This window comes from Peromyscus maniculatus, chromosome 2, assembly GCF_049852395.1.
Source record: "Peromyscus maniculatus bairdii isolate BWxNUB_F1_BW_parent chromosome 2, HU_Pman_BW_mat_3.1, whole genome shotgun sequence".
NCBI classification, from domain to species: Eukaryota; Metazoa; Chordata; class Mammalia; order Rodentia; family Cricetidae; genus Peromyscus; species Peromyscus maniculatus.
Window position 1 is genome coordinate 22,772,411 of NC_134853.1, and position 23,158 is coordinate 22,795,568.

General features: G+C 40.0%; 1 protein-coding gene across 1 annotated transcript in view; it reads right to left on the reverse strand.

Annotated features, from left to right (window-relative positions):
• The window catches only part of Cngb3 (cyclic nucleotide gated channel subunit beta 3), a 172,728-nt gene that overhangs the window by 3,130 nt on the left and 146,440 nt on the right, over positions 1-23,158 (reverse strand). Inside the window, 3 exon segments of the mRNA XM_006983287.4 lie at positions 137-311; positions 1,081-1,227; positions 20,390-20,508. Coding sequence (XP_006983349.4) covers positions 137-311; positions 1,081-1,227; positions 20,390-20,508 — 441 coding nt within the window.

The window sequence follows — 23,158 nt, forward strand, 5'->3', positions numbered from 1 at the left end:
CAATTGCAAGTGTTAGTCCAAATTGCCCCATGTCTGAACTAGAGTCTGCCTGGATGTTCCTGGATGTTCGCCATGCAGCACCCCCCCACTTCTGCTGCTGGCCTTCCATTCACTGTGCTCCCATCAATCATGTTACCTGAGCGACGTGTTCTCTCTTGCCTTTGAGGAGTCTTTCAAGGTCTATTCTTGCTGTGCTTCCTTGGAGAGCTTTAAACATTTTGGGTGTCTCTTCTTTTGGTGGGAAAAGAAAGGCAGGTCCTGTTTTGGGAGAGGTTGCCTTCGTAGTCTTCTCCTTCTGGCTTAAAAGAACCCTGGAGACAAGAGAAGAACACTGTTTTGAGTGGTTCTGTGACAGCTCTCATGAATCCTCCCTAAGAAGTGATAATTTCTCCCACCTATGAATTTTCAGTGGGTACTCACCTTTCAGTATGGGGTGTAGCTCATGAAGAAAGTGGTAACTAACTTCATGTACTACAATTACCCTCATCTTAGGTTTTATAGAGTAAAACCAACTTTGTCCACCTCCCTCCATACAGTATCTTATTCTGTAGTTCAATCTGGCTTGGGACTCCGTTCAGTTCTCTTGCCCCAGGCTTCCAAGTACTGGGAGTCCAAGTACACACCATTGTCTTAGTTAGGGTTTCTATGGCTGTGATGAAACACTGTGACCAAAGAGCAAACTGGGGAAGAAAGGGTTAATTAAGCTTACACTTCAGCATTGCTGTTCATCACTGAAGGAAGTCAGGACAAGAACAGAAAATGGGGATGGATCTTGGAGACAGGAAGTGCTGCAGAAGCCAAGGAGGGGTGTTGCTTACTGGCTTTCTTTCCCTGATCTGCTCAACCTACCTTTTTATATAACCCAGGACCACCTGCCCAGGGATGGTACCACTCACCATGGGCTGGGCCCTCCCTCAATAATCACTAAATGAGAAAACGCCTTACAGCGGGATCTCATGGAGGCATTTCCTCAACTGAGGCTCCTTCCTGTCTGATGACTCTAGCTTGTGTCAAGCTGACACACAAAACCAGCCATTACAACCATCACATCTGGTTCTATTGGGACTTTACAGGTCATACCTGGTCTTCTTCATGAGGAGCTTTTTAGAAGATGGATAATGTAACAGAATTTCTTGGAGAGTCTTTTTGTCCAGAATTAAAAGATTGGCAAACCCATGGGCCACCACGTTAGCAGTTCGATGGTTTCCCCCTGCTTTTGCCAGGAGGCTGTGGGACAGAAAAGCAGTCTTCAGTCACCAGTCCACTCACCCTCCATTGATTTTCCTTTTATATCTCAAACAAAATTGCAAATTTAATTATTCAATTATACATTTTAGACTTGGTATCACAAGGTAAATTAATAAGATATTGACTTTCCTTCAACACAGTAAGTTCTTTCCAATGGGAAATACAGACTCTTCAGCAAATACCATGTGCTTACTGCCTGTAGTTCATGGTTTGCTTTAATTGTCAACTTGAGACAATCTTGAATCACCTGAAAAATGGAATCTCAATGAGACATTATCTAGTAAGGGATTATCTTGATTATGTTAATAGAGGTCAGAAGACTTTCCAACTCTGGGTGGTGTCATTCTCTGAGGAGGGGATCCTGGATTATTACTCAGAGTAGAGAAAGAAAGCTGAACATTAGCATGCATGCATGTGTTTGTTGCTATCTACTCTTTACTATGGATTTGATATGACTAGTTGCTTTCAGTTTCTATTGCCTTGACTTCCCTATCATGATGGACTATAATGTAGAATTGTGAACCAAATATACCCTTTCTTCCTTAAGTGTTATTGTCAACATATATATCACAGCAACAGGAAGCAAAACTAAAAAAACCAATTTATCTTCAGCTCTCTGTACACTAAAGGCACCACTTATCTTAAAGAAGACATAATTATCCATTACAAATATTTGAAAAGCTCTCTTTCCAAGGGAATTTTGGAAAATGGTTGTTGTGGTAGTTTGAATGTAGTTTGTTCCCATAATCTCATAGGGAGTGGCATTATTAGGAGGTGTGGCTTTGTTGGAGTGGGTATGGCCTTGTTGGAGGAAGTGTGTCACTGTGGGGGCAGGCTTTGAGATTTCCTATGCTCAGTATACCTCCCAGTGTCTTCATCAACTTTCTATTGCCTGCAAGATCTAGAACTCTTAGCTACTACTCCAGCACCACATGTGCATGCATGCCGCCATGCTTCCCACCACATGATAATGGACTGAGCTTCTGAAACTGAAAGTGAGCAACCCCAATGAAATGTTTTTCTTTATAAGAGTTGCTGTGGTCAGGGTGTCTCTTCACAGCAATAGAAACCCTAACTAAGACAACTGTATTGCATACTTTTCCTACTGAGAACTATACTTTAAATTTTATTTTAGTAAATACCAATGATTACAGCCATTTATGTCCAGTGTTTATCTGATCTCATATTTAGGGAAAACTCTTGGCCAGAGCTTTATCCCTGTTGAGGAAGGTGTATTTTCCTTAGTGCAGCCGTTCTAGTGTTTTTGTTTCATCCAAGGGCTGGAAAGCAAAACATGTCCTGGAAGGCCACAGCTCACACCTAGTACAAAAGGCAAAGACTTAACCATATGATTTTTAGATGAGTTCCTCTCCTCTGTACATTATCCCAGCAGGACTTCTGTGTAGTAGTGGTAAATTGCAATGGAAACAGATAACTCCTCTGAGGACCTAAGGAAGCGTGGTTATTAAGGGAGAAAAAGAGAGAGTTCAAGAAGAATATGAACCTCTTGTCACCTATAGTTCTGACCAACATATACCACAGCTCCTAGTCAGAGTAGCATAAAACTTGATGCTAAATGTTTATTTACCTCAGGTCCTATTACCTCATTTCTAGCCTTCAACAGAGACAATTGAGACAATTACAAATTACATAACAAAGTATATATAAGAAAAAGTTGAAATGATGCAGGTTTTAGAATTCATAGAATTAAAAAAAACTACGATTAATATGGTAAGGAATATAATGAAAAAGAGAATCATTTGATAATAAATAGGTAACATAAACAGACTAAAATTCTAAGAATCTAAAAGAAATGAAAAATGCTTTAACAGACAGGAAGAATGCTTCTGATGGACTTGGAAACAATTGGGCATGGGAAAGAATCAGTGAGCTTGAAGACAGGTTAATAGAAGGTCTCTGCACTGACATGCAGAGGAACAAGCAGAGCTGAACTAAGGATGCAAAGACCTAGGGATCACTTTGAAATATGAAGCATACATATAACCAGAATAGCAGAAGGATACAGAAAAAAGGCAGAACACATTTCAAGCATAATAGTCAAGAGCTTTCCAAAATGAATGCCGAACACCAAACCACAGAAGTAGAGATTGGATAACATCAAACTGGATAAATAATTAGTACATCTGTATGCCTTCATCAGAGAAGCTTTCTTTTGCGGTAGATGGCTATTAATACAGAGACTCATAACTGGCCAATGTGCAGAGAATAAGAGACTACAGAGTGCACAGTTGTAAATATATATATAACCTATCCCCAAGATTTAGGGATTATTGTGGGATCAAGAGACAGCAGAAAGATTCTAAGAGATGGAGCTAGCCAATATTTTTAGTGAAACAGTATTTGCAGGACATGACAGGACTCTTACACACATGAACTCATAGTGGCTATGACTGTATGCATAAGTCAGCAAAATCCCAGCATGGATGGAGGGGGTGGGCTCATGATGTCCCACTCCTAGCTGAAGACCTATAGGCAACTGATGGCTAGTGATGGAGGGTGAGTCAGTCCTCCCCACCCCATGTGGTAGAGGTTACTCAGCCTCCAGTAGGTGGCCCCATACCCATGCACATACAGGTAGCAGTAAGTGGACTCAGTAGGTTTAAAACAGAGCACATGAAATTGAGAGGGAAAAATGGGAAGGGGTAGGGGGAAAGGGACAGAATCAGGGTTGATTTGATCAAAACAAATTATGTACATGCATGAAATTCTTAAACAATAAAAAAGGGGGAAAAGAAAGATAAGTATAACAAATGAATTAACAAATACCCCTCAACCACTCATAGCATATCATATTCAAACTACAGGAAACCAAAGACAAAGAATAAACTTGAAAGAATGTTAAAGGGGGAAATACTTAGACCAGGACCGCAGTAAATGTCTTACCAGAAATCAATCTTATCTCTAGATAGTGGAGTGAAATATTCAATGTTGAAAGAAAAGTCTGTGAGCTGTAATTCTATATTAAGTGAAAGTATTCTTCAAAAATAAAGGAGAAACAAAGACTTCCTCAAATGAACAAAAACTGAGGGAATCCATTCCTAGGAGACCTGCCCTGAAGGATATGTTCAAAGAATTCTCAAGGAGACAAAAAAAAAAAAAATACAAGTCAGAAACCCAAGTCTTTTATGCTTGGGCTGTTAACAATACACTGTCAAAACAAAACAAGAAACAAACACTAGAGCAGAAAGAAAAGGGGGAGGAAGGGGACCCAACACAGAGTTAGGCAATACCTGCACCTAACACTGAAGATGGGGGCTGGGAAGGAAGGCCAGGGCTCTCTAAACCACTGAAGAATGAAATTACTCCTTCAAGACAGAATGTGCATATTTAGAATCCTTCAGGGTTAGTGTGTTAATGCTTGCTTACTTTAGTCAATGACTGCTTTTTCCAGAGAAGACAAAAGAAACAAATTCTGCTTCATCTATGTACATATCTATGCAGCATTCTATACATGCTTGCATGTATGTATCATCAATCTACCTATCATCCATCACAGTATCTATGACAAACATCTTCTTACTAACTCATCCACTCAAGTTTCTATCTGCCTTCCCGCTTGTCTATTAAGTGGGAGGACATGGGTCAGATAAGGTAGTTTCATTCACACTCCTGTGGTTTTTAATACGGAGTAATCAAGTGTTTAGGCAGGGCAGGATGTCATGGGGGAGCTTAATCTGAACCCCAGAGAACCTCTGTGAGCATGCCAAACTATCTGAGAACGGAAATAACATATTTAAATGTCAGGCTATTTTGAGATTTCTCAAGCTTTAATTAAACTTGCCTACAGGTTGCACGTTTGGAGTGCTTGATGAGTTTCTGAACGGAAGAAATAGTTTGTCTGCCAGATGGATTTTGCCCAAACTCTCTCAGCAATGTTTAAAATAGCATCTTTTTTCTCCTCTTATCCACAAAATGCTTCCCCAGCATTCCACTGGTGGAAAGTTTTACTCATTAAATTGCTTAGTAAGAGGGCCCTCCCTCAATATCCACAGCCCCACGTAGAGTTTCCCGAAGGCCCCATGCCAGAGGACAAATAGCTGATGCTACAGTTAAATGTCTCCAGGATAAAAAGAAGCTTATACTGAGCAACAGTTGAGGAAATAAAGGAATCTGTTCTAATCCTGGACCCATTTGTTGCTGTGACCTTAGATTGTTTAAGGACGTTTTTGATTTTTCTGTTCATTCATGGAACTCTAAAGCCCCACAATGTATTTGGAGAGTGAGAGGGAATAGAAGAGGCACATCATCAAGCATGGTATCATTATGTGACAAGGCTGCAGAATTAGGAATCAAATCATCACCTCGTATACCTGTTTATGAACACATTACTAATTACTTTTGCTGAACACAGAAAACCCTTTCTATCTGCTACAGGAAACTGATTATCCTTAAAGGACTGGCTTTTTGTGCTCCTTAATATGCAGTTATGAAAAAGGTTGAACTAGGCAAGATCTCTTAATGAATTCTTCACCATAGTTTGTGATATGCAAGTAGACACAAGTAGACATTCAGAGCTGGGTGCAGGAACTGAAGTAGTTCTGTGGACATATCAGAGAGTCCGTGTCTTTAGAGAAATTGTGAAGTTAGCTACCAATGGACACACACACACACACACACACACACACACACACACACACACACACACCTGTTGTTTGAAAGCATTTTCCAACATTCATGTATTAGAAAATCATGCCTAAATCGATTAAATCGATACATTAATACCATTTGGAAGTGGAGCCTTTGAGTGCTAATTAGGTGGTGAATTCAGGGCCGTCATTAAAATAAGGAGCTCCAGCAGGGTGTGGTGCCACACACTTTTAATCCCAGCACTAGGGAGGCAGAGGCAGAGAGAACACTGAGTTCCAAGGTAGCCTTGTCTACACAGTGAGTTCAAGGTTAGCCAGGGCTACATAGTGAGAGCTTGTTTCAAAAAAAGAAAAAAAAAAGTTGCTTTCTCAAAATGCTTGCTCTCTTATGTGACACAGTAGCCATCTTACGATTTGAGAACAGGGCCTCAGTCAATGCCACTACTTAGATGTCACTGCTTGGGAAGAACTTCAGAGAACTGAGAGCCAAATGATTTCTACTCCTCGAGAGTTATCTAGGTTTGAGTATTCTGTTACAGTAACAGAAAACAGACTAAGACGAACATTTACATATGCCTATAGCACATATCATAGCATCTTACATTATGGGCTATGACCCTGTATGTGGTCATATGACTGAATTGAGTGGTTGTGAAAATTTGGGACCAGGAAAAGATTTCTAATCACACAACAATTAACTCAAAATCAGACACACAATATATCAGTCATATGACTTCACTGGACATGACATACCACACTGACAAGTGCTTGCCAGAAACACAGCTCTGTCAGAGTTAAGACAATTGTATATTATGAATTAACATGTTTTGACTGTTCACACAAAGTTTTATGCACCTATAAAAACATAAGAATTTAAAAATAGAAAACAAAGACCTAAATATTTTCCTACCATCATTACTCAGTATCTAAAAATCAAATTAGCACTGTCTTTGAGTTGCATTGGAATGCTTTATTTAAAAATTTCTATTTAAGTTGCATAACAACTTTTTAATACAATTTGGGATGAAATAAGGACAGAACTTTCAAAATTCCTGGAATATCCATAAACATAGTTCTGTCATTTTGTGTTATGTATTGCTGTGAATCTGTACTCTCAGCATTGATGAATATGAAATTACAATATCCATCAACCTTGGAAACAGTGTAGATGCCTTCTGTCCTTTGGTATCAGATATTTAGCCAGGAATTAATGTTATATAGAAATAAATAAGAATGCCTACCTCACAAATATGAAAATTTGCCTTTACTTTAGTAAAAGGTAAATGTTATAAGTATTACAAAGAATTGTTTGTTTTAACACAAGTAATATTTTATTACATTAAACATGAGGTAACCAAGGCCCAGGGAGACTTAATTCTTAGACCAAAGCCATATCCATAGAAACACACTACATTATTTGAATGTGGTTTACCTTATTTTGGCTTTTGCAAGGCACTCTTACAGAAAAGTACAATTGCAGATAATCAAAAAGATGATAAATTAATATACTGATTATTTTTTTTTTTTTTTGGTTTTTCGAGACAGGGTTTCTCTGTGTAGCTTTGCGCCTTTCCTAGAACTCACTTGGTAATATACTGATTATAAAGATATTCAGTTACATCTAAACAATGTTTTTGTTTTTTATAATTCCTGGGTGTGAATGGTAGTGCGTACCTGTAATCTTAGCATGCTGAAGGCAGTGGCAGGTGGATCTCTGTGAGTCTGAGGCCAACCTGGTCAACAAACATAATTTCATGCCATCCAGGGCTACATAGTGAGACCTTCTTATTGTGGAATATTAGTTGAAGATGTGTTACATTTGTTTATGCTGTGGAACAATTGTTTAATGATGTAAAGATGTGTTACATTCTTTTATGTTGCATTTGTTTAACTCTGTGAAGCTGTGTTACTTTGCCTGTCTAAAACATCTGATGGTCTAACAAAGAGCTGAATGGCCAATAGCTAGGCAGGAGAAAGGATAGGCAGGGCTGGCAGGCAGAGAGAATAAATAGAAGGAGAAATCTGGGAAGAGAGGATGGAGAGCAAAAGGAGGAGAAGGAGAAGAGGGCATCAGGGGCCAGCCACCTAGCTACATAGCAAGCCACAGAGTAAGAAGCAAAGAAAGACATATAGAATAGAGAAAAATAAAAGCCCATAGGCAAAAGGTAGTTGGGATAACTTAAGAAAATCTAGCTAGAGACAAGCCAAGCTAAGGCTGGGCATTTATAAGTAAGAATAAGTCTCTTTGAGTATTTATTTGGGAGCTGGGTGGTGGGCCCCCCAAAGAACAAAGAAAAAAAACTACCAATTATACCCTGTCTTAATAAATATATCTTTTTTATGGTTACCAATAAATATTTGATTTTCATACTTATTTTGTATTCCTACTTATCTTTGGTCATGTAAAAAAGTCACAAGGCTAAAAGGCTCATGAGAGGAAAAAGTGTAAGAAGCCTTGGCATATATATTGTGCATATGTATGTGTGTACACTTTTTTTTTTCAGAAAGAGCTGTAATATGCAGGTAGTCTCTAGTCACTTACTATTTCAATCTTTGCATCAGGGCAAACACACGTGAAATTGTAAAATTGTGTACTGGACATACAAAGTACGATGTGGTCAGAGACCCCAGAGTTTGTGCAGTGCCCTACACAGTGCTGTCTATCAGAGTCACTCTATTTAGAAGCACTCACAGGGGACAATAGACTATAAAAGACTAAGTGATGAATGTGGGAACATAAGAAAAATAATGGGAACTTAAGTGAAATTTATTTTCTAGTTAAACTTTGCCATAGCGGGGGTTTAAATTTGGCATTAAGTCATTTAAACTATAAAAGTAAATATTTTGAAGACAGTCAGAGATATCTCCTGAAGGACTCAATAAAGAGGCCACTCTATGAAGTGATGGAAGGAGCCATATTCTCTGAGTAGATACAAGGGAGAGTATAGAAAACAATATCAGTGCTAGCTATATATGGTTTTCAAACACAATTCAGTAAGAGTATCATGCTAGGTGGAGCAGAGTCAGTCAGTACAGTGCATTCCAGAAACCCAACTGTCTTTGTGTTGCCCTGCAGTTATCCACAAGACCATTTAGAATATTTTGAGATCTAGTAATACCTAAGCATTGCATTCCTTTTATGGGCTTATCTGTTTATTAGTGCAGTTCTGGGCATTGAATTGGACCTTGAGCATGCTAGTCAAGTGATGTACCTTGGAACTACACATCCAACTCCCTATTGAACTTTGATAAATAGGATGTGGTGTGTGTGTTTGAGATCATATATAAATAATTATTCTTTGGCATGCAATCCTTCAGGAAAAGATACCGATCTCACTGTATAAGTTGAAGAGGAGAAAAACAAACATAAGTGAAGAATATGTAAAAAACTATTCAGACATTAAATACACCACAACGAGCTGGTTCTGATGTTACAAAGATGACTAGCATTGGTCCTCAAGCTATTTGTAGCTAGGAGAAAAGTAAGTGCATATAAAGACAATTGGACTAACAAATATTAATATTATTGATGATAGTGACATCCCTAGTTAACATTATCCAGTGCTTACTGTGAGCCAGAGTTTGTAAGTTGTTTTTGTATATTAATCCAATTAATGCTTTACAGTCCTGTAAGATAATTATGCATCACTGTGGCTGAATTTGGCGGAGGAAAAGGAGCAGTTTCAGACAAGTGCTTTCAGACAAGGCTTACCCATAAATCTTGGCATGGGGGGGTGTACAGTTAGTCAGCTCTCTTACACAACTCAGAAGCATTAATGCTTTGATAACTACAGGAAATAGAACTGTTTCTAAAATAAAGACATTTTAGTCTTAAATGCATTTTCTCATGTAGAATTATTTCCTACAATAGAAATAACTAATTCTAAATGCCATCTGTGAGGAAAGCATCATCTCCAGTGTTGAGAAAGAGACTCAAACTTCAAATATTTGTTCTCATTAAGCAAATGTCCAACTGTGCTATATTTGGGAACAGGAGCTCAGATCACCTCTGTGGACTTTTCCTGGGACTTTGTCAATCTTATCAGAAAACACTTTGTTCCCTGACAACTTTCCAACTTGACTAAGAATAAATTCTCACAGAATTTTTGCTGGTGACCAAACATCAGAGGCTGTTCGGGGGTCACCTCTGCCTGGGCGTCTTGCTCTTTTCGGATACTTTGATATTCATCAAGTATGTGCCAAATGGCAAGCACATGGTAGCCTAGTTTTTTTTAAATTCATTTTGAAGAACTTCTGTGCACTTGAATTTTTAACAAAGTCGGAGAGCTTAGATTTCACAGCTGTCAACTATCTGGTTCAATTTCCCTGTCAGGTCTTGATTTCAGAGTTGAATTGGCCATAGCTGAGTGAATGAAGAATAAAGAATCTGGGTAAAGATCTAAGGAGGAGTGCAAAGAAATAGAATAGCATGCACTATCAGTATATAATTTGTATATTAACTTCCGTTTAAGTGTCAAAGGAATGCTTTGCAAGGATACTTTGTTAAGAAAATACTTATCTAATGAGAGTACATTAGAGCCTTTCTTTGGAATCATGGTGACTAACAATTTCATTGACTTTTTCTAAAGCTTTTAATTTTAAAAGTGCTTTTCTTTTCAAAACTAAGGCCCAACATTTTCTTAATGATGATGTAAATTTGGTTTGGTTGGTTCTTGCCATGGTCTAGGATCCATTAACTGATGCTTTGTTTTGAAAATATGAGGACCTAAGTTCAAATCCCTAGCACTCACATTAAAAAACAAACCAAAAACCAAGCAAGGCTGAGACTGACTGTAACCCCAGCACTGAGGTGCAGAGCTAAGCAGATCCTGAAAGCTCACTAGCTAACCAGCTTAGCTGAAAATGCAAACTTCTGGTTCAGTGAAAGACCCTATCTCAGGGCAGTCAGGTGGAAAGTGATGGAAGAAGACACCTCAATGTCCTGTTCTGGACTCTGTATAAGCACACACAAGTGCATGCACTTACACAGTTGTGTGGTGTGTGTATCACCACCACCCACACACACACACACTTGGATTTTACCATTGCAGTTAAAATCCAAGATGAGAACTAATTTCAAGTCAAAGGTCTCTCCTTGTATGAAAATTCTAGTGATAATAGTTATATCACTGTTATTGTTCTTAATCACATACATATGTCAATAGACATTAAGAAAAGAGTCAGGCTGTTTTGATAATGCATGTCAAGGTCTGAATTGGGGCTCAAGAGACCATTGAGTGGTTAAGAGCACGTTCTGCTCTTTCAGAGAACCTGAGTTAATATAAATAAAAAGAATAATTCCTCAGAATGGCAGTTTGACCAGAAAAGTCAGTACTTAAATATTTCGAATGAAAACCAAATGATCTAAACCATCCAATTCTTCCAAATAACTTGTAATATGTGATGATAAAAGGAGCAGACAGTGAGTGAAGTGTAGAAGGTAAATGATCACATTTATGAACATGAATTGGCTCCTAGCAAAGGAATTCGCTCTGCCAATATTTATTGGCTACCTGTTTTCTTCCAGGTACTATTTAGAGGAATGTAAATTAGAACAACCTATTAAAATTAAAAACAAATGGGAAAAATAAAGCAAAGTCAGCAATGCTGTGGGCAAAGAGCTATACATTGTTAATTGTATTGTACATAGGCTCACTGTTTTTTGAAAATTATCTGCTCATATACTTGAAGAATTTCAGAAATGCTTCTATCTTTTGGCCTACTTATTCCACTTTGGGGAATAAGCCTGAAAGAAATAACTTCAAAGAACAATGAAGTAATTTTACAAAGATAAATCCAGCAATGCTATTTTTAGTAATGACAAGGGGCACAAGGCTGACTATGAAGTTATGATAAAAACGAGCATGCATTTGTACAGTCAGTGGGACTCAAAGATTATGCTTATGTATTCAACAACTATTTATTAGGCACACTTATGGGCAAAACATTGTCCTAAGGGCTGAGGATGAACTGTAAGACAAACAAACTACTGTGGTATCTGCTAGACCTTGAGTGCCTGTGCAGTGTCTGTGCAAATTAAAGAAATGCAATGTTTCTGTATGTTGATATATTGTGTATCCTAAAAAACTTATCTGAGGGTCAGAGAACAGAACAGCTACTAGATTAGACATAGAGGCCAGAAAATGGTGGCACACACACCTTTAATCCTAGCATCCAGGGGCAAAGATCTGTCTGGATCTCTGTGAGTTCAAAGCCACACTGGAAACGGCCAGGCATGGTGACACACACCTTTAATCCCAGGAAGTGATGGCAAGAAGCAGAAAGGTATATAAAACGTGAGGACCAGGAACTAGAGCCCTTTTATGCTTTTAGCTTTTAGCAGCAGTTCAGCTGAGATCCATTCGGATGAGGACTCAGAGGCTTCCAGTTTGAAGAAACAAGACCAGCTGAGAAGTTGGCGAGGTGAAGTCTGCTGTGGCCTGTTCTGTTTCTGGTCTTTTAGCGTTCACCCCAATACCTGGTTCCTGGTTTGTTTTCATTAATAAGACCTAACAATTTGTCCTACATTTCTGGGAACAGGCTGTACTGTTGGCACAAATCTTAGGTGGAAGAATTCCCTTTTTTGCAAAGTAAAAGCACAGAGGTGTAACTGAGCACAGTAGCTGGGGTTTCTGGCCCCGGAGTGGAGTGTGGGCTGCATTCCAGCTCTCCTTCCTCCTTTAGTACTTACAGGGCAGAGAAAATAGTTGCAACAGCCATCAGTGGCTGTCCTAATACTTCCAATTGCGGGGTGGGGGTGGGGGAGAGAGTGACGAAGAAATAAATGCACCAATGAACATCCAGCTACAATGATTTTTTGGTTGTGAGCTTAGCCTTTAAGGGCTGAGGCATCTCTCCAGCCCCCAGCTACAATGATAAATGGTCCAAAAAAGTGAATATAATTTGAAACGAAAATATAGGAAGGTGACCTTGATGTCCCTACAGTGGGGAATCCAGGAAGACTCCAAATAAGCTGATATGTAGAGGAGGGTAGTGGAAGAGATGGGTGGGCAAAGTATGTAGGCAGAAGTAACAGCCTGTGCAAAAGACGCCCTGTAGCTGGACAGAGTGCGCACAGTCAAGGAACTGGGAGAGATTAGCAGGATGCCTTCCATGTAACCTGAAGTAGACAGGTAGACAAGGCTAGATGCTGTAGGATTTTGTAGGCCAGAATAAGACCTCTGTACTTATTCTTTTTTTTTTTCCATTTTTTTTGAGACAGGGTTAGGAGACATCTGGTCAGATGGGGAGATGGCTTGGAGTACCCAAAGTGGCAGCATTGTTGAAGATAATATGTCAGTGACTTGAGACAGACTTAGATGTGGACTAGTCATGTCAGGTGAATCACAGGAATATGGCAGGTACATCTTTTCTTTGTTTCCACTAAAACGACAAATGTTAAATTATAAAGGTTTTGATATTATATTAATTTCCTGTAGCTACTGTAACAAATTACCACCAGATAGTGCCCTACAGCTACAAAAATTTACTTTACAACGTTAAGTTCAAAGTTAAGGTGCCAACTAGGGTGTGCTTCATCCAATGACTCTACTGGAACACTTCTTGTATCTGCCATGCATATGCAGGCATTTCTTGCCTGCATGACTGTAGTTCCTGCCTCAGTCTTAGGACTTACTCTCTTCCTGTCTTTCATAAAAACACTTGTTATTGGATTGGAGAATGTCTTAGTTATGGTTTCTTTTCTTTTCTTTACTTTTTTTTCCCCCCGAGACAGGGTTTCTTTTTGTAGCCTTGGCTGTCCTGGATCTCGCTCTGCAGACCAAGCTGGCCTGGAACTCACAGAGATCCACCTGCCTCTGCCTCCCAAGTGCTAGGATTAAAGACGTGTGCCACCACCGCCAGACTTAGTTATGGTTTCTATTGCTATGATGAAACACCATGACCAAAGGAACTTGGAGAGGAAAGGACTTATTTGCCTTACATTTCCATATCATAGTTCATCACTGACAGAAGTCACCACAAGAACTCAAGCAGGGCAGGAGCTGATGTAGAGGCCGTGGAGGAGTGCTGCTTGCTAGCTTGCTTCTCATGGCTTGCTCAGCCTGTTTTCTTATAGAACTTAAGACCACCAGTGCAGGGATAGTACCACCCATAAGGGACTGGGTCCTCCCCTATCAATCACTAATTTCAAAAGTGTCCTACAGCTGGATCTAATGAAGGCTGTCTTAGTTAGGGTTATTATTCCTATGATGAAACACCATTACCAAAAGCAAGTTGGGGAGGTGTGGGAGTTTGAATGTAAATGGATCTCATAGGCTTATAGGGAGGAGCACTATTAGGAGGTGTGGCCTTGTTGGAATAGGTGTGGCCTTGTTGGAGAAGTGTGTCGCTTTGGTGGGCATTGAGGTTTCAGAAGTTCAGTCTAGGCCCAGGGGCTCATTCTTCCTTCCTGTTGCCTGAAGATCCAGATGTAGAACTCCAGATGTAGAACTCTCAGACCCCCTCCAGCACTACGTCTGCCTGTGCTCTGCCATGCTTCCCACCACGACAATAATGGACTAATCCGCTGAATGTAAACCAGCCCCAGTGAAATGTTTTCCTTTATAAGAGTTTCCATGGTCACAGTATCTCTTTACAGCAATAGAAACGTGAACTATGACAGGAGTGAAGGGTTAATTTGGCTTATACTTCCACATCATAGTCCACACTGCAGTAAGTCAGGACAGGTACTCAAGCAGGGCTGGAACCTGGAGGTAGGAGCCAATGCAGAGGTCATAGAAGGGTGGTGACTCAGGCCATGGATATTATCACTGACTCCAGCTGTTGTAGGACCACGGACCCAGACATGGTCCTCAAAAGCAGCCTGGGCCCAGATGGTACCATGGTCCCAAGTGGCAGAGCAGGCCACTTATATTGGCATCACCCTATTTGCAGAGTGGTCCTTTGGCCCCAGCATGGCCCAGGGTTGGGGCCCAGATTTTGGACATCCACATGACCCCCAATGGTGACAGGTGCCATGGACATCAACACAGACCCTGACTACAGTATGGCCACAGACTCACATATGGCCCATGGCTGCAGCTCAAACCTGGATGACACCATGGCCCCGGGCAATAGCCCATGCCAATCAGATTAGGATAGTCCCTGCTGTGGCATGGCCCTTGGGTGGCACAGCCATCTGTGGCAGCCCAGAACTCAGGACTCCTCATGGCCCTCAGTGGTAACAGGGGCCAAAGACATCTATATGAAGATGGCTGCTGTAGGTCCACAGACCCAGACATGGCCCTTGGCAGTAGCTCAGGACCTGATGACGCCATGTCCCTGGGTGGCAAGATGGCCTCCCACATCAGTCTGTTCTTTACCGCCTTCACCTCTTCAGACCTGTCTCTTTCTGTAGGGCATGAATCTCTCTCTGCCTCTTTCCCTCTCATACCCTGTATATTTGCTCACCATAATGGTGCCTGACAGCCCAGTGCCACAGGCTGTGGCTTCTTCTCTTCTTGCACAGAGCAAACTGCTCTGAGCTGGCAGTGTCCTGAGGCATTTTTTTTTGGGGGGGGGTGAGACAGGGTTTCTCTGTGTAGCTTTGTGCCTTTCCTGGAACTCACTTGGTAGTCCAGGCTGGCCTCGAACTCACAGAGATCCGCCTGGCTCTGCCTCCCAAGTGCTGGGATTAAAGGCATGTGCCACCACCGCCCGGCCGAGGCATTTTCTTAACTGAGGTTCCCATCTTTCAGATGACTCAAGCTTGTGTCAAGTAGACATAAAACTGGGCAGGACAGAGATCCCTTCAAATAATGTAGGATGATCTCCTCATTTCTTAATTTTATTTTTGACAGGGTCTTTCTATTATATAGCCCTGGCTGTTCTAGAACTCACTATGTAGACCAGACTGGACTTTAACGCATGGAGATCTGCCTCCCTTTGCCTCTCAAATGTTCAGATTAAAGTGGTATGCCACCACACCCAGCAAGCTCCTCATCTCTAGGATATCCTCAAATATCCCTTTTTCCGAATAAGGACATACTCACAGATTTTTGAAGGTTAGCACATGGACATACCTCATGGAGACCACCCTTTATCTCACTGTAACAATCAGGTCACTAACCCTTTTTTTTTTTTTTTTTTTTTTTTTTTTTTTTTTTTGGTTTTTCGAGACAGGGTTTCTCTGTGTAGCTTTGCGCCTTTCCTGGAGCTCACTTGGTAGCCCAGGCTGGCCTCGAACTCACAGAGATCCGCCTGGCTCTGCCTCCCGAGTGCTGGGATTAAAGGCGTGCGCCACCACTGCCCGGCGACTAACCCTTTTTTTACCCCACAGTAGGAACTGCAGGACTGATCAATTTGCACACATAATTGTTTCCATCTTCCCGTGAAGAGTAGTGAAAGTTCTGTCTTCAGCCCTTGGTAATTTGGATCCTAAGTGTCCCCCCAGAAATCCACATGAGAAAGACTTGCCAGTTGGTGGTGGCACATGCTTTTAGTCCCAGTACTCACAGCAGAGGCAGGTGGATATTTGAGTTCAAGGTCAGCCTGGTCTACAGAATGAGTTCCAGGACAGCTGAGGCTACACAAAGAAACCCTGTCTTGAAACATAAAAAAAAAAAAAAAAAAAAAAAAGAGTCAGCATGAAATCTTCAGATTATTAGGGTTGTGATTTGAAGGGGACTGTGGGACTTTAACACCCGCCCCCCCCCCCCCACTTTGTTTCGACTTCAGCCATGAAGTAAACAATGTTGCTTTGCCACATGGTCCTGTCATGCTGTATTGTCTTGATATGGGCTAATAGCAACAGAGTTAATTGACCATGGAGCAGAAATTCCAACCCAGGAATCCACACAAATCTTTTCTTGTTACAAGTTAATTACCTCTGGCATTGTTACAGTGAAGGATTAGTTAACATACAAAGTAGCTTCAAATACTTGCGGATCTGAAAGACATAATGGCCCTGTGTAGCACTTGTATTCTATAGCTTCCTGTGAATACTTCGATAGTTGAACTTGAATATTTAATCATATGGTTGGATCTGTCATTATTTTTAATATAGGCAGAATATAAATGAAAACTATTATGCACTGTATAGTTTGCATGTAGATGCTGGTAATATAGAGATGAATACTTTCTAGTTTTTACATTTTAACAATACAATCTCTTGAAAAATCTGTCTAAGCAAATTAACTAGGAATTAGTATAATTGTAATATAATGAATGAAATGCTGTGGAAGGAAAGAACAAGGAGCTATGATCTGTTTTGGGATATTGAAAAGATGATTTTAAAGAGATGCCATTTGAATCAGCTCTTGACGAATCAGTGGGAATCTTCCGAGGGATGGTTTTCTACTGTGAGAAATGCCCATATGCTCATCATTACTCAAACATTTAAACCTTTGGGATGGGACCTTTCATTTACTGAGGCCCTTGAGGGAAGCAGTAGTTTCTTACTTCCGGACCTTTCTAGGAGGTCTACTAGAATCATGAGAGAAATACAAGGGTATAAATTCAATCATTTCAAGAAAAATGAGATCTTAGCAGATACACATGGCCAAGGAGACATGCTTAAATACATATGGTAAATAAAGACTTGACATTGCACATACTTGTGAGGGTGAGAATGGAGTCAGAACAGGCAGACCTGGGCCTTCTCTCTCTCTCTCTTTTAGCAATTAATGTACTTGTACTTACAAGCATAGGATGTTAGTACTTTTGGATGTTAATTGGAGTGTAGTCTGGATTTTCTCCATGACAGGCTGTAAATCTATATTTTAGCTGTGGGCTTTTGCATTAATATATAATGTCCTTGAAATCCCTGCATCCTTTTCTTTCTTAGGTTTTCTTAAGAGAAAATAAATCTGTAAAAAAGCTACGTGACAGTGCTAGATTTAGCTCATTTTAACAAAGGTCACAGCATTTCTGAGTAGTAAACACTATTACCAGATCTTTCCAGTGTCTGGATGCTTGGCAGACAGGCTTCCATCTGGAATACATGACTGGAGCCTACGGCTGGGGACAGATGTGGGCCTGTGAAGTCTATGAGCATCTGGGAAAGGCAGACATATTCTTCTTCTTTTTTTCCAGCCACAGCCAAGAAGTTAATTAAGGCAAAGACCTCCTCTTTGCTTGAATTAAGGAGACTCTTGCAGGCTTAGAGAACGCCTGCCTTACTGTTTCAGCTTAACTTTTGAAGCCCAAATGGCTGAGGGACTAACAGTGCTGTAGTCAGGAGCGCAGGCTTACTTTAGTGCTAACCCAGCAACACCTGGATTCTATTCTTGGGCTATTTCCTCCTGTGACAATAATATCAGCAATTAATGTACTTGCACTTACAAGCTTTACTTTTCAGGGAATACAGTCCTCAGGAAGGGCAGCTAATTAATTTCTGTAATGTCTCAGACTAGATTTGTTGTATATTTTATGGTCTTGAAGATAACAGTGATTATTAAATCACAGAAATATTAAATTACATTTGAAAGCACTTCCTGTAAGGAAGTGATGGAAAACAGACTAAGAATACAGGTCTTGGATAGTTTAAGAAGTTTTTCTCCCACTACTTTAGTGCAGGTCAACAATGTGCCAATCTAGTTGTTAAGAAAGAAGAAAATATTTAAAAACAAAGCCATATTACCACCAGAAGGTTACTATGCTTCAACATTCTAAGGAAACCCACACATTTGTATGAATTTACCTGAAACTGTCTGTATCTCTGAAACTCAGGTAACTTCTTAGCTGCTGTGAAGTTGGACGTATCAAATGCCTTCTGTGGTATGATGAGATCATCGGATACTTACCCATGAGGACTTGGGTTAGAGTGTTACTTTTGTCACTCATGGCTGCTCTTATTCTGGTCAAGACACTTGGCAATTCGAAATAACAATTTTCTCAATGTGAGATAATTAATAACTAGTTGTCAGTGTGTTACTTTCTGCTTTTAAGCACTAGCTTTGTAGTTCAAGGCCCTACCATCTTTTACTGGATCTCGGCAGCTCATGTGCAATTGGTTTCCTGGGTTGCCTTCTCACCTGTCTCTTGTCTCCGTTCCACAAATCTGGTGGCATTGTCTTTTTAAATCACACTGATTGCACCATTCTTTTCCCTACAACCCTTTACTGACATCCATTCATATTGAGACAAGCACATTTATATCCATTCCTCTCTGAATATGTCTGATCTTGTCTAATATTGGAAACTAAGCGTGGTCAGGGCTGGTTAGTACTCAGATAGGAGAATAAAACATAAATTTGTTACCATGGTCTAAAAGGCCTTCAATAACCTAGCCCTTGTTCAACCTTTGGTCTCAACTTGCCAAGATGTCTTTCCTTGTTCATTGTTTACCTGCTGCGATGATTTACCTGTCCATAGACCAGATTAGATTGTTCTATGTTTGGGCTCTTGCCTATTTCTAAATGGCTCCATATTTATTTACTGCCTCAAAGCCCAGGGCAAATATTTTATATTGAGTGTCCATCCTCAACTACTTGATCTACAGTCGACTCCCTTATCAGTTTCTTACAATCTTCTACATTCATAACATATTTCAGTGTGAATTTGCCCTATTAGTTAATTATATAACTATTCTCAGTTTCTTCCTACCTTAATAAAGGACCACAATTTGTCTATTCTTCTTAAAGTGCATTCCCTGAGTTTTGAGTGATGTTTCACAATCTAGCATGTGCTAGGCACTTAGTGAATACATTTTTTTTTGTTTTGTTTTTTTCGAGACAGGGTTTCTCTGTGTAGTTTTGGCCCCTTTCCTGGATCTCGCTCTGTGGACCAGGCTGGCCTTGAACTCACAGAGATCTGTGTGGCTCTGGATTAAAGGCATGCACCACCACTGCCTGGCTCATGAATACATTTTGGATGAATAATAAACAAATTTAAATGCAACAATGCATGGAAATGTTAGCTCATCTCATGTCTAAATTTGCTGTTTATATTCTTGCTCTTGGGAATTTCCCTATTCATTCTACTCTGTTCTATACTTACATTCTCCTGGCCAATAGGAAACAATGGTAACACTAGCTAATACTTATTGAGTAAAAATTAGATGAGAGACTCAGAATATTTTAAACAAATTAACCTAATTTACCAACTTTTGCTGTATACACTATTGTAACTCTAGATATTAAGATGAAGGAACTGAAGAAGAGGAGGGTTACGTAAGGAACAAAGTCAACAGGTGAATCAAGTGGGCTTTTGACTATGGCAGCTTGGTCCCACATTCATGATCACATTACTAACCTACTCAAAGCCCCTTTGTTGGCCTAACAAAAGTCTTCTAACAGTGAACTCTCCCACTCTCTATTCATTCACTAATGTGCATGTTAATTCAACATCCATTGAGCATCATTTGCAAGCCAGGCACTGGCCTAGGTTCTAGTACTGAAGAGCATAACCTGCTTTCTTCTGTTCTTTTGAGAGAAGGGTTAAAAAGTGAAAGAAATGTGAACATCCTCATTTTTCCAATGCTTTCAGCAGAATATCAGACATTTGATAAACTTGAGTAGAAAGTTTATTTTGTAACCTAAGTCCTTTTATGACAAATGATGGGCTTAGATATTTACAAGGTGTCTCTCAGATACCTGACTTCTCCAAATACTGCTCCAGCTTTTAGAGTAACCAGAACTTGAGCACCATCATGGCCTCCAAGAACTTGGACTTCTCCATGCTTGATGATGTACATTTCCTTACCAATTTCTCCCTAAATGCCATATAAAAAAAGGAAATTGTAGTCATTTTATTTTTTAACAATTATAACCCAAATGAAGAAATCTAAGATCTTATAGAGGAGTAAATACAAATAAAGGAAGCAGGGAATATCACTGTGAAAGTATTTATTTTAAGACCCGGGGTAGTTAGAGTTCTGGAAGACAGTACTTTCCACCGTGTGAGCCCTGCAAATCATCACAAGACATGAAGAGATACATTGGTCAGTGTGTTATTTCAGGAGTGGGCAAGGGCAGAAAATGTAACTGATCATATGGACAGTTGAGTCTTCTGACTTTGGTCTCCTCTGCTCGGCCCAAAAGAAGATGCTCTGTGTAACAAAAGAGCCTGAGTTTCAGTCATTCAAAGTCCAACTTGTCTTCTGCCTGTGTCACTGAGGTGTGATTTGGGAAATATAAGACCTTGAAGCTCTTATTCCATATTGAAAGTCGGTGTCAGTGCAGCTATTTTCGCTAAGTACTTGTTTGTATTTGCTGAATTTCAAGGTCAGAGCAACAACTAACAATTTATCTCCTGGAATGTGTATATAGTTACTGATCAACGATGTATTTTGTACCTCTGAGGGAGTATGGATATTCAAGTATGAATAAAATAGGGAAGTGCACAAGACCATGGGTAGATATTTTAAACATTTAATGGAAACACAATGATTTTTTTTATATGTACCTACTGTCTAAACTAGACTATGAGCCACAGGTGTTCATGTAGTTATATGTCCAATCCCATCTAAGAATTATGTAAACAGACGGGGAAGGTGGCTGAAGGGAATAAAGTTCTTCTTGTGAAAGCACAAGGACTGAAGTTCAGATCTCCAGCACTTACACAAAAGCCAGGCAAGTATGATGGCCTGGTTATAATCCCAGTGCTCAGCAAATAGAGACAGGAGGTTCCCTGGGCAGCCTGGCTAGCTAGACAAGCTGATTTGGTTAGCTCTAAGTTTAATCAGAGACTTTGCTTCAGTAAGTAAATGTACAGTAGTGTAGGAAGACCTTTGATGTCAACCTTTTTGGTGTCCACACACATATACATACATGTCGGCTCATCTGCAGATATGAAACTACACACACATGTACCAGCATGGATACACACATGAGTGTATGTCATATACATACATATGTTCCTTTTCTACTCTCCCAGCTCCCCCTCCCCCGAAGCCAACCTAAAAACAACTTTGGACTGAAGATACAGATGGACTTGTGGAGATATTTTGCTTGTCTTTGTGGTTGACTAAAATGTACCCATGTGATTCTTCAGATTTAGGATTAAGGGTGATTGTACCTGATTTCTTCAGTTTTTCCCATGTATATGTTTTGTCAGCGTCCCCAACTGTATTTTTGCTGTATAATAAATATTAAGTTATAAATATAATCTTATGTTAAATAATTCCAATCTCTATTAAAAAATTAAGCATGCCATACAAAAATCATATTAACATTTTAAGTCAAAATAGGTTGTTAAATTTATTTGTTTGTCAATTAATAAATGGGACCTCTCGAAACTGAGAAGCTTTTGCAGGGCAAAAGACACAGTCAATAAGACAAAAAGACAGCCAACAGATTGGGAAAAGATCTTCACCAACCCCACATCTGACAGAGGATTGATCTCCACAATATATAAAGAACTCAAGAAACTAGACATCAAAGTACTGAACAGTCCAATTAAAAAATGGGCTAAAGAGCTAAACAGAAAATTCACAAAACAAGAACTACAAATGGCTGAGAGACATTTAAAGAAATGCTCAACATCCTTAATCATCAGAGAAATGCAAATCAAAACGACTCTGAGATAACACCTTACACCTGTTAGAATGGCTACGATCAAAAACACCAATGACAACCAATGTTGGAGAGGATGTGGAGCAAAGGGAACACTCCTCTACTGTTGGTGGGAATGTAAACTTGTACAACCACTGTGGAAATCAGTATGGCGGTTTCTCAGAAAATTAGGAATTGAACTACCTCAAGACCCAGCCATCCCACTCTTGGGCATATACCCAAGGAATGCTGATTCATACATAAAGATACATGCTCAGCTATGTTCATAGCAGCACTATTTGTAATAGCCAGAACCTGGAAACAACCTAGATGCCCATCAACGGAAGAATGGATGAAAAAAATTTGGTACATATACACAATGGAGTACTACTCAGCAGAGAAAAACAATGAAAGCATGAAATTTGCAGGCAAATGGATGGAACTAGAAAAAATCATCCTGAGTGAGGTAACCCAAACCCAGAAAGACAGTTATGGTATGTACTCACTCATAGGTGGATTCTAGATATAAAATAAAGAACAATCAGACCACAACCCATAGAACCATAGAGGCTATATATATAGCATGGAGGTCCCTAGGATGACTGTGGCTTATAATAAATTTCAGTTTTACTCAATTATTGAAAAAAAATAGCCAAATGAATGGAAACACATGAACTATGAACCAAAGGCTGAGGGGCCCCCAGCTGGATCAGGCCCTCTGAATAGGTGAGACAGTTGATTGGCTTGATCAGTTTGGGAGGCAATTAGGCAGTGGGACCAAGTCCTGTGCTCATTGCATGAGTTGGCTGTTTGAAACCTGGAGCTTATGCAGGGACACTTGGCTCAGTCTGGGAGGAAGGGACTGGACCT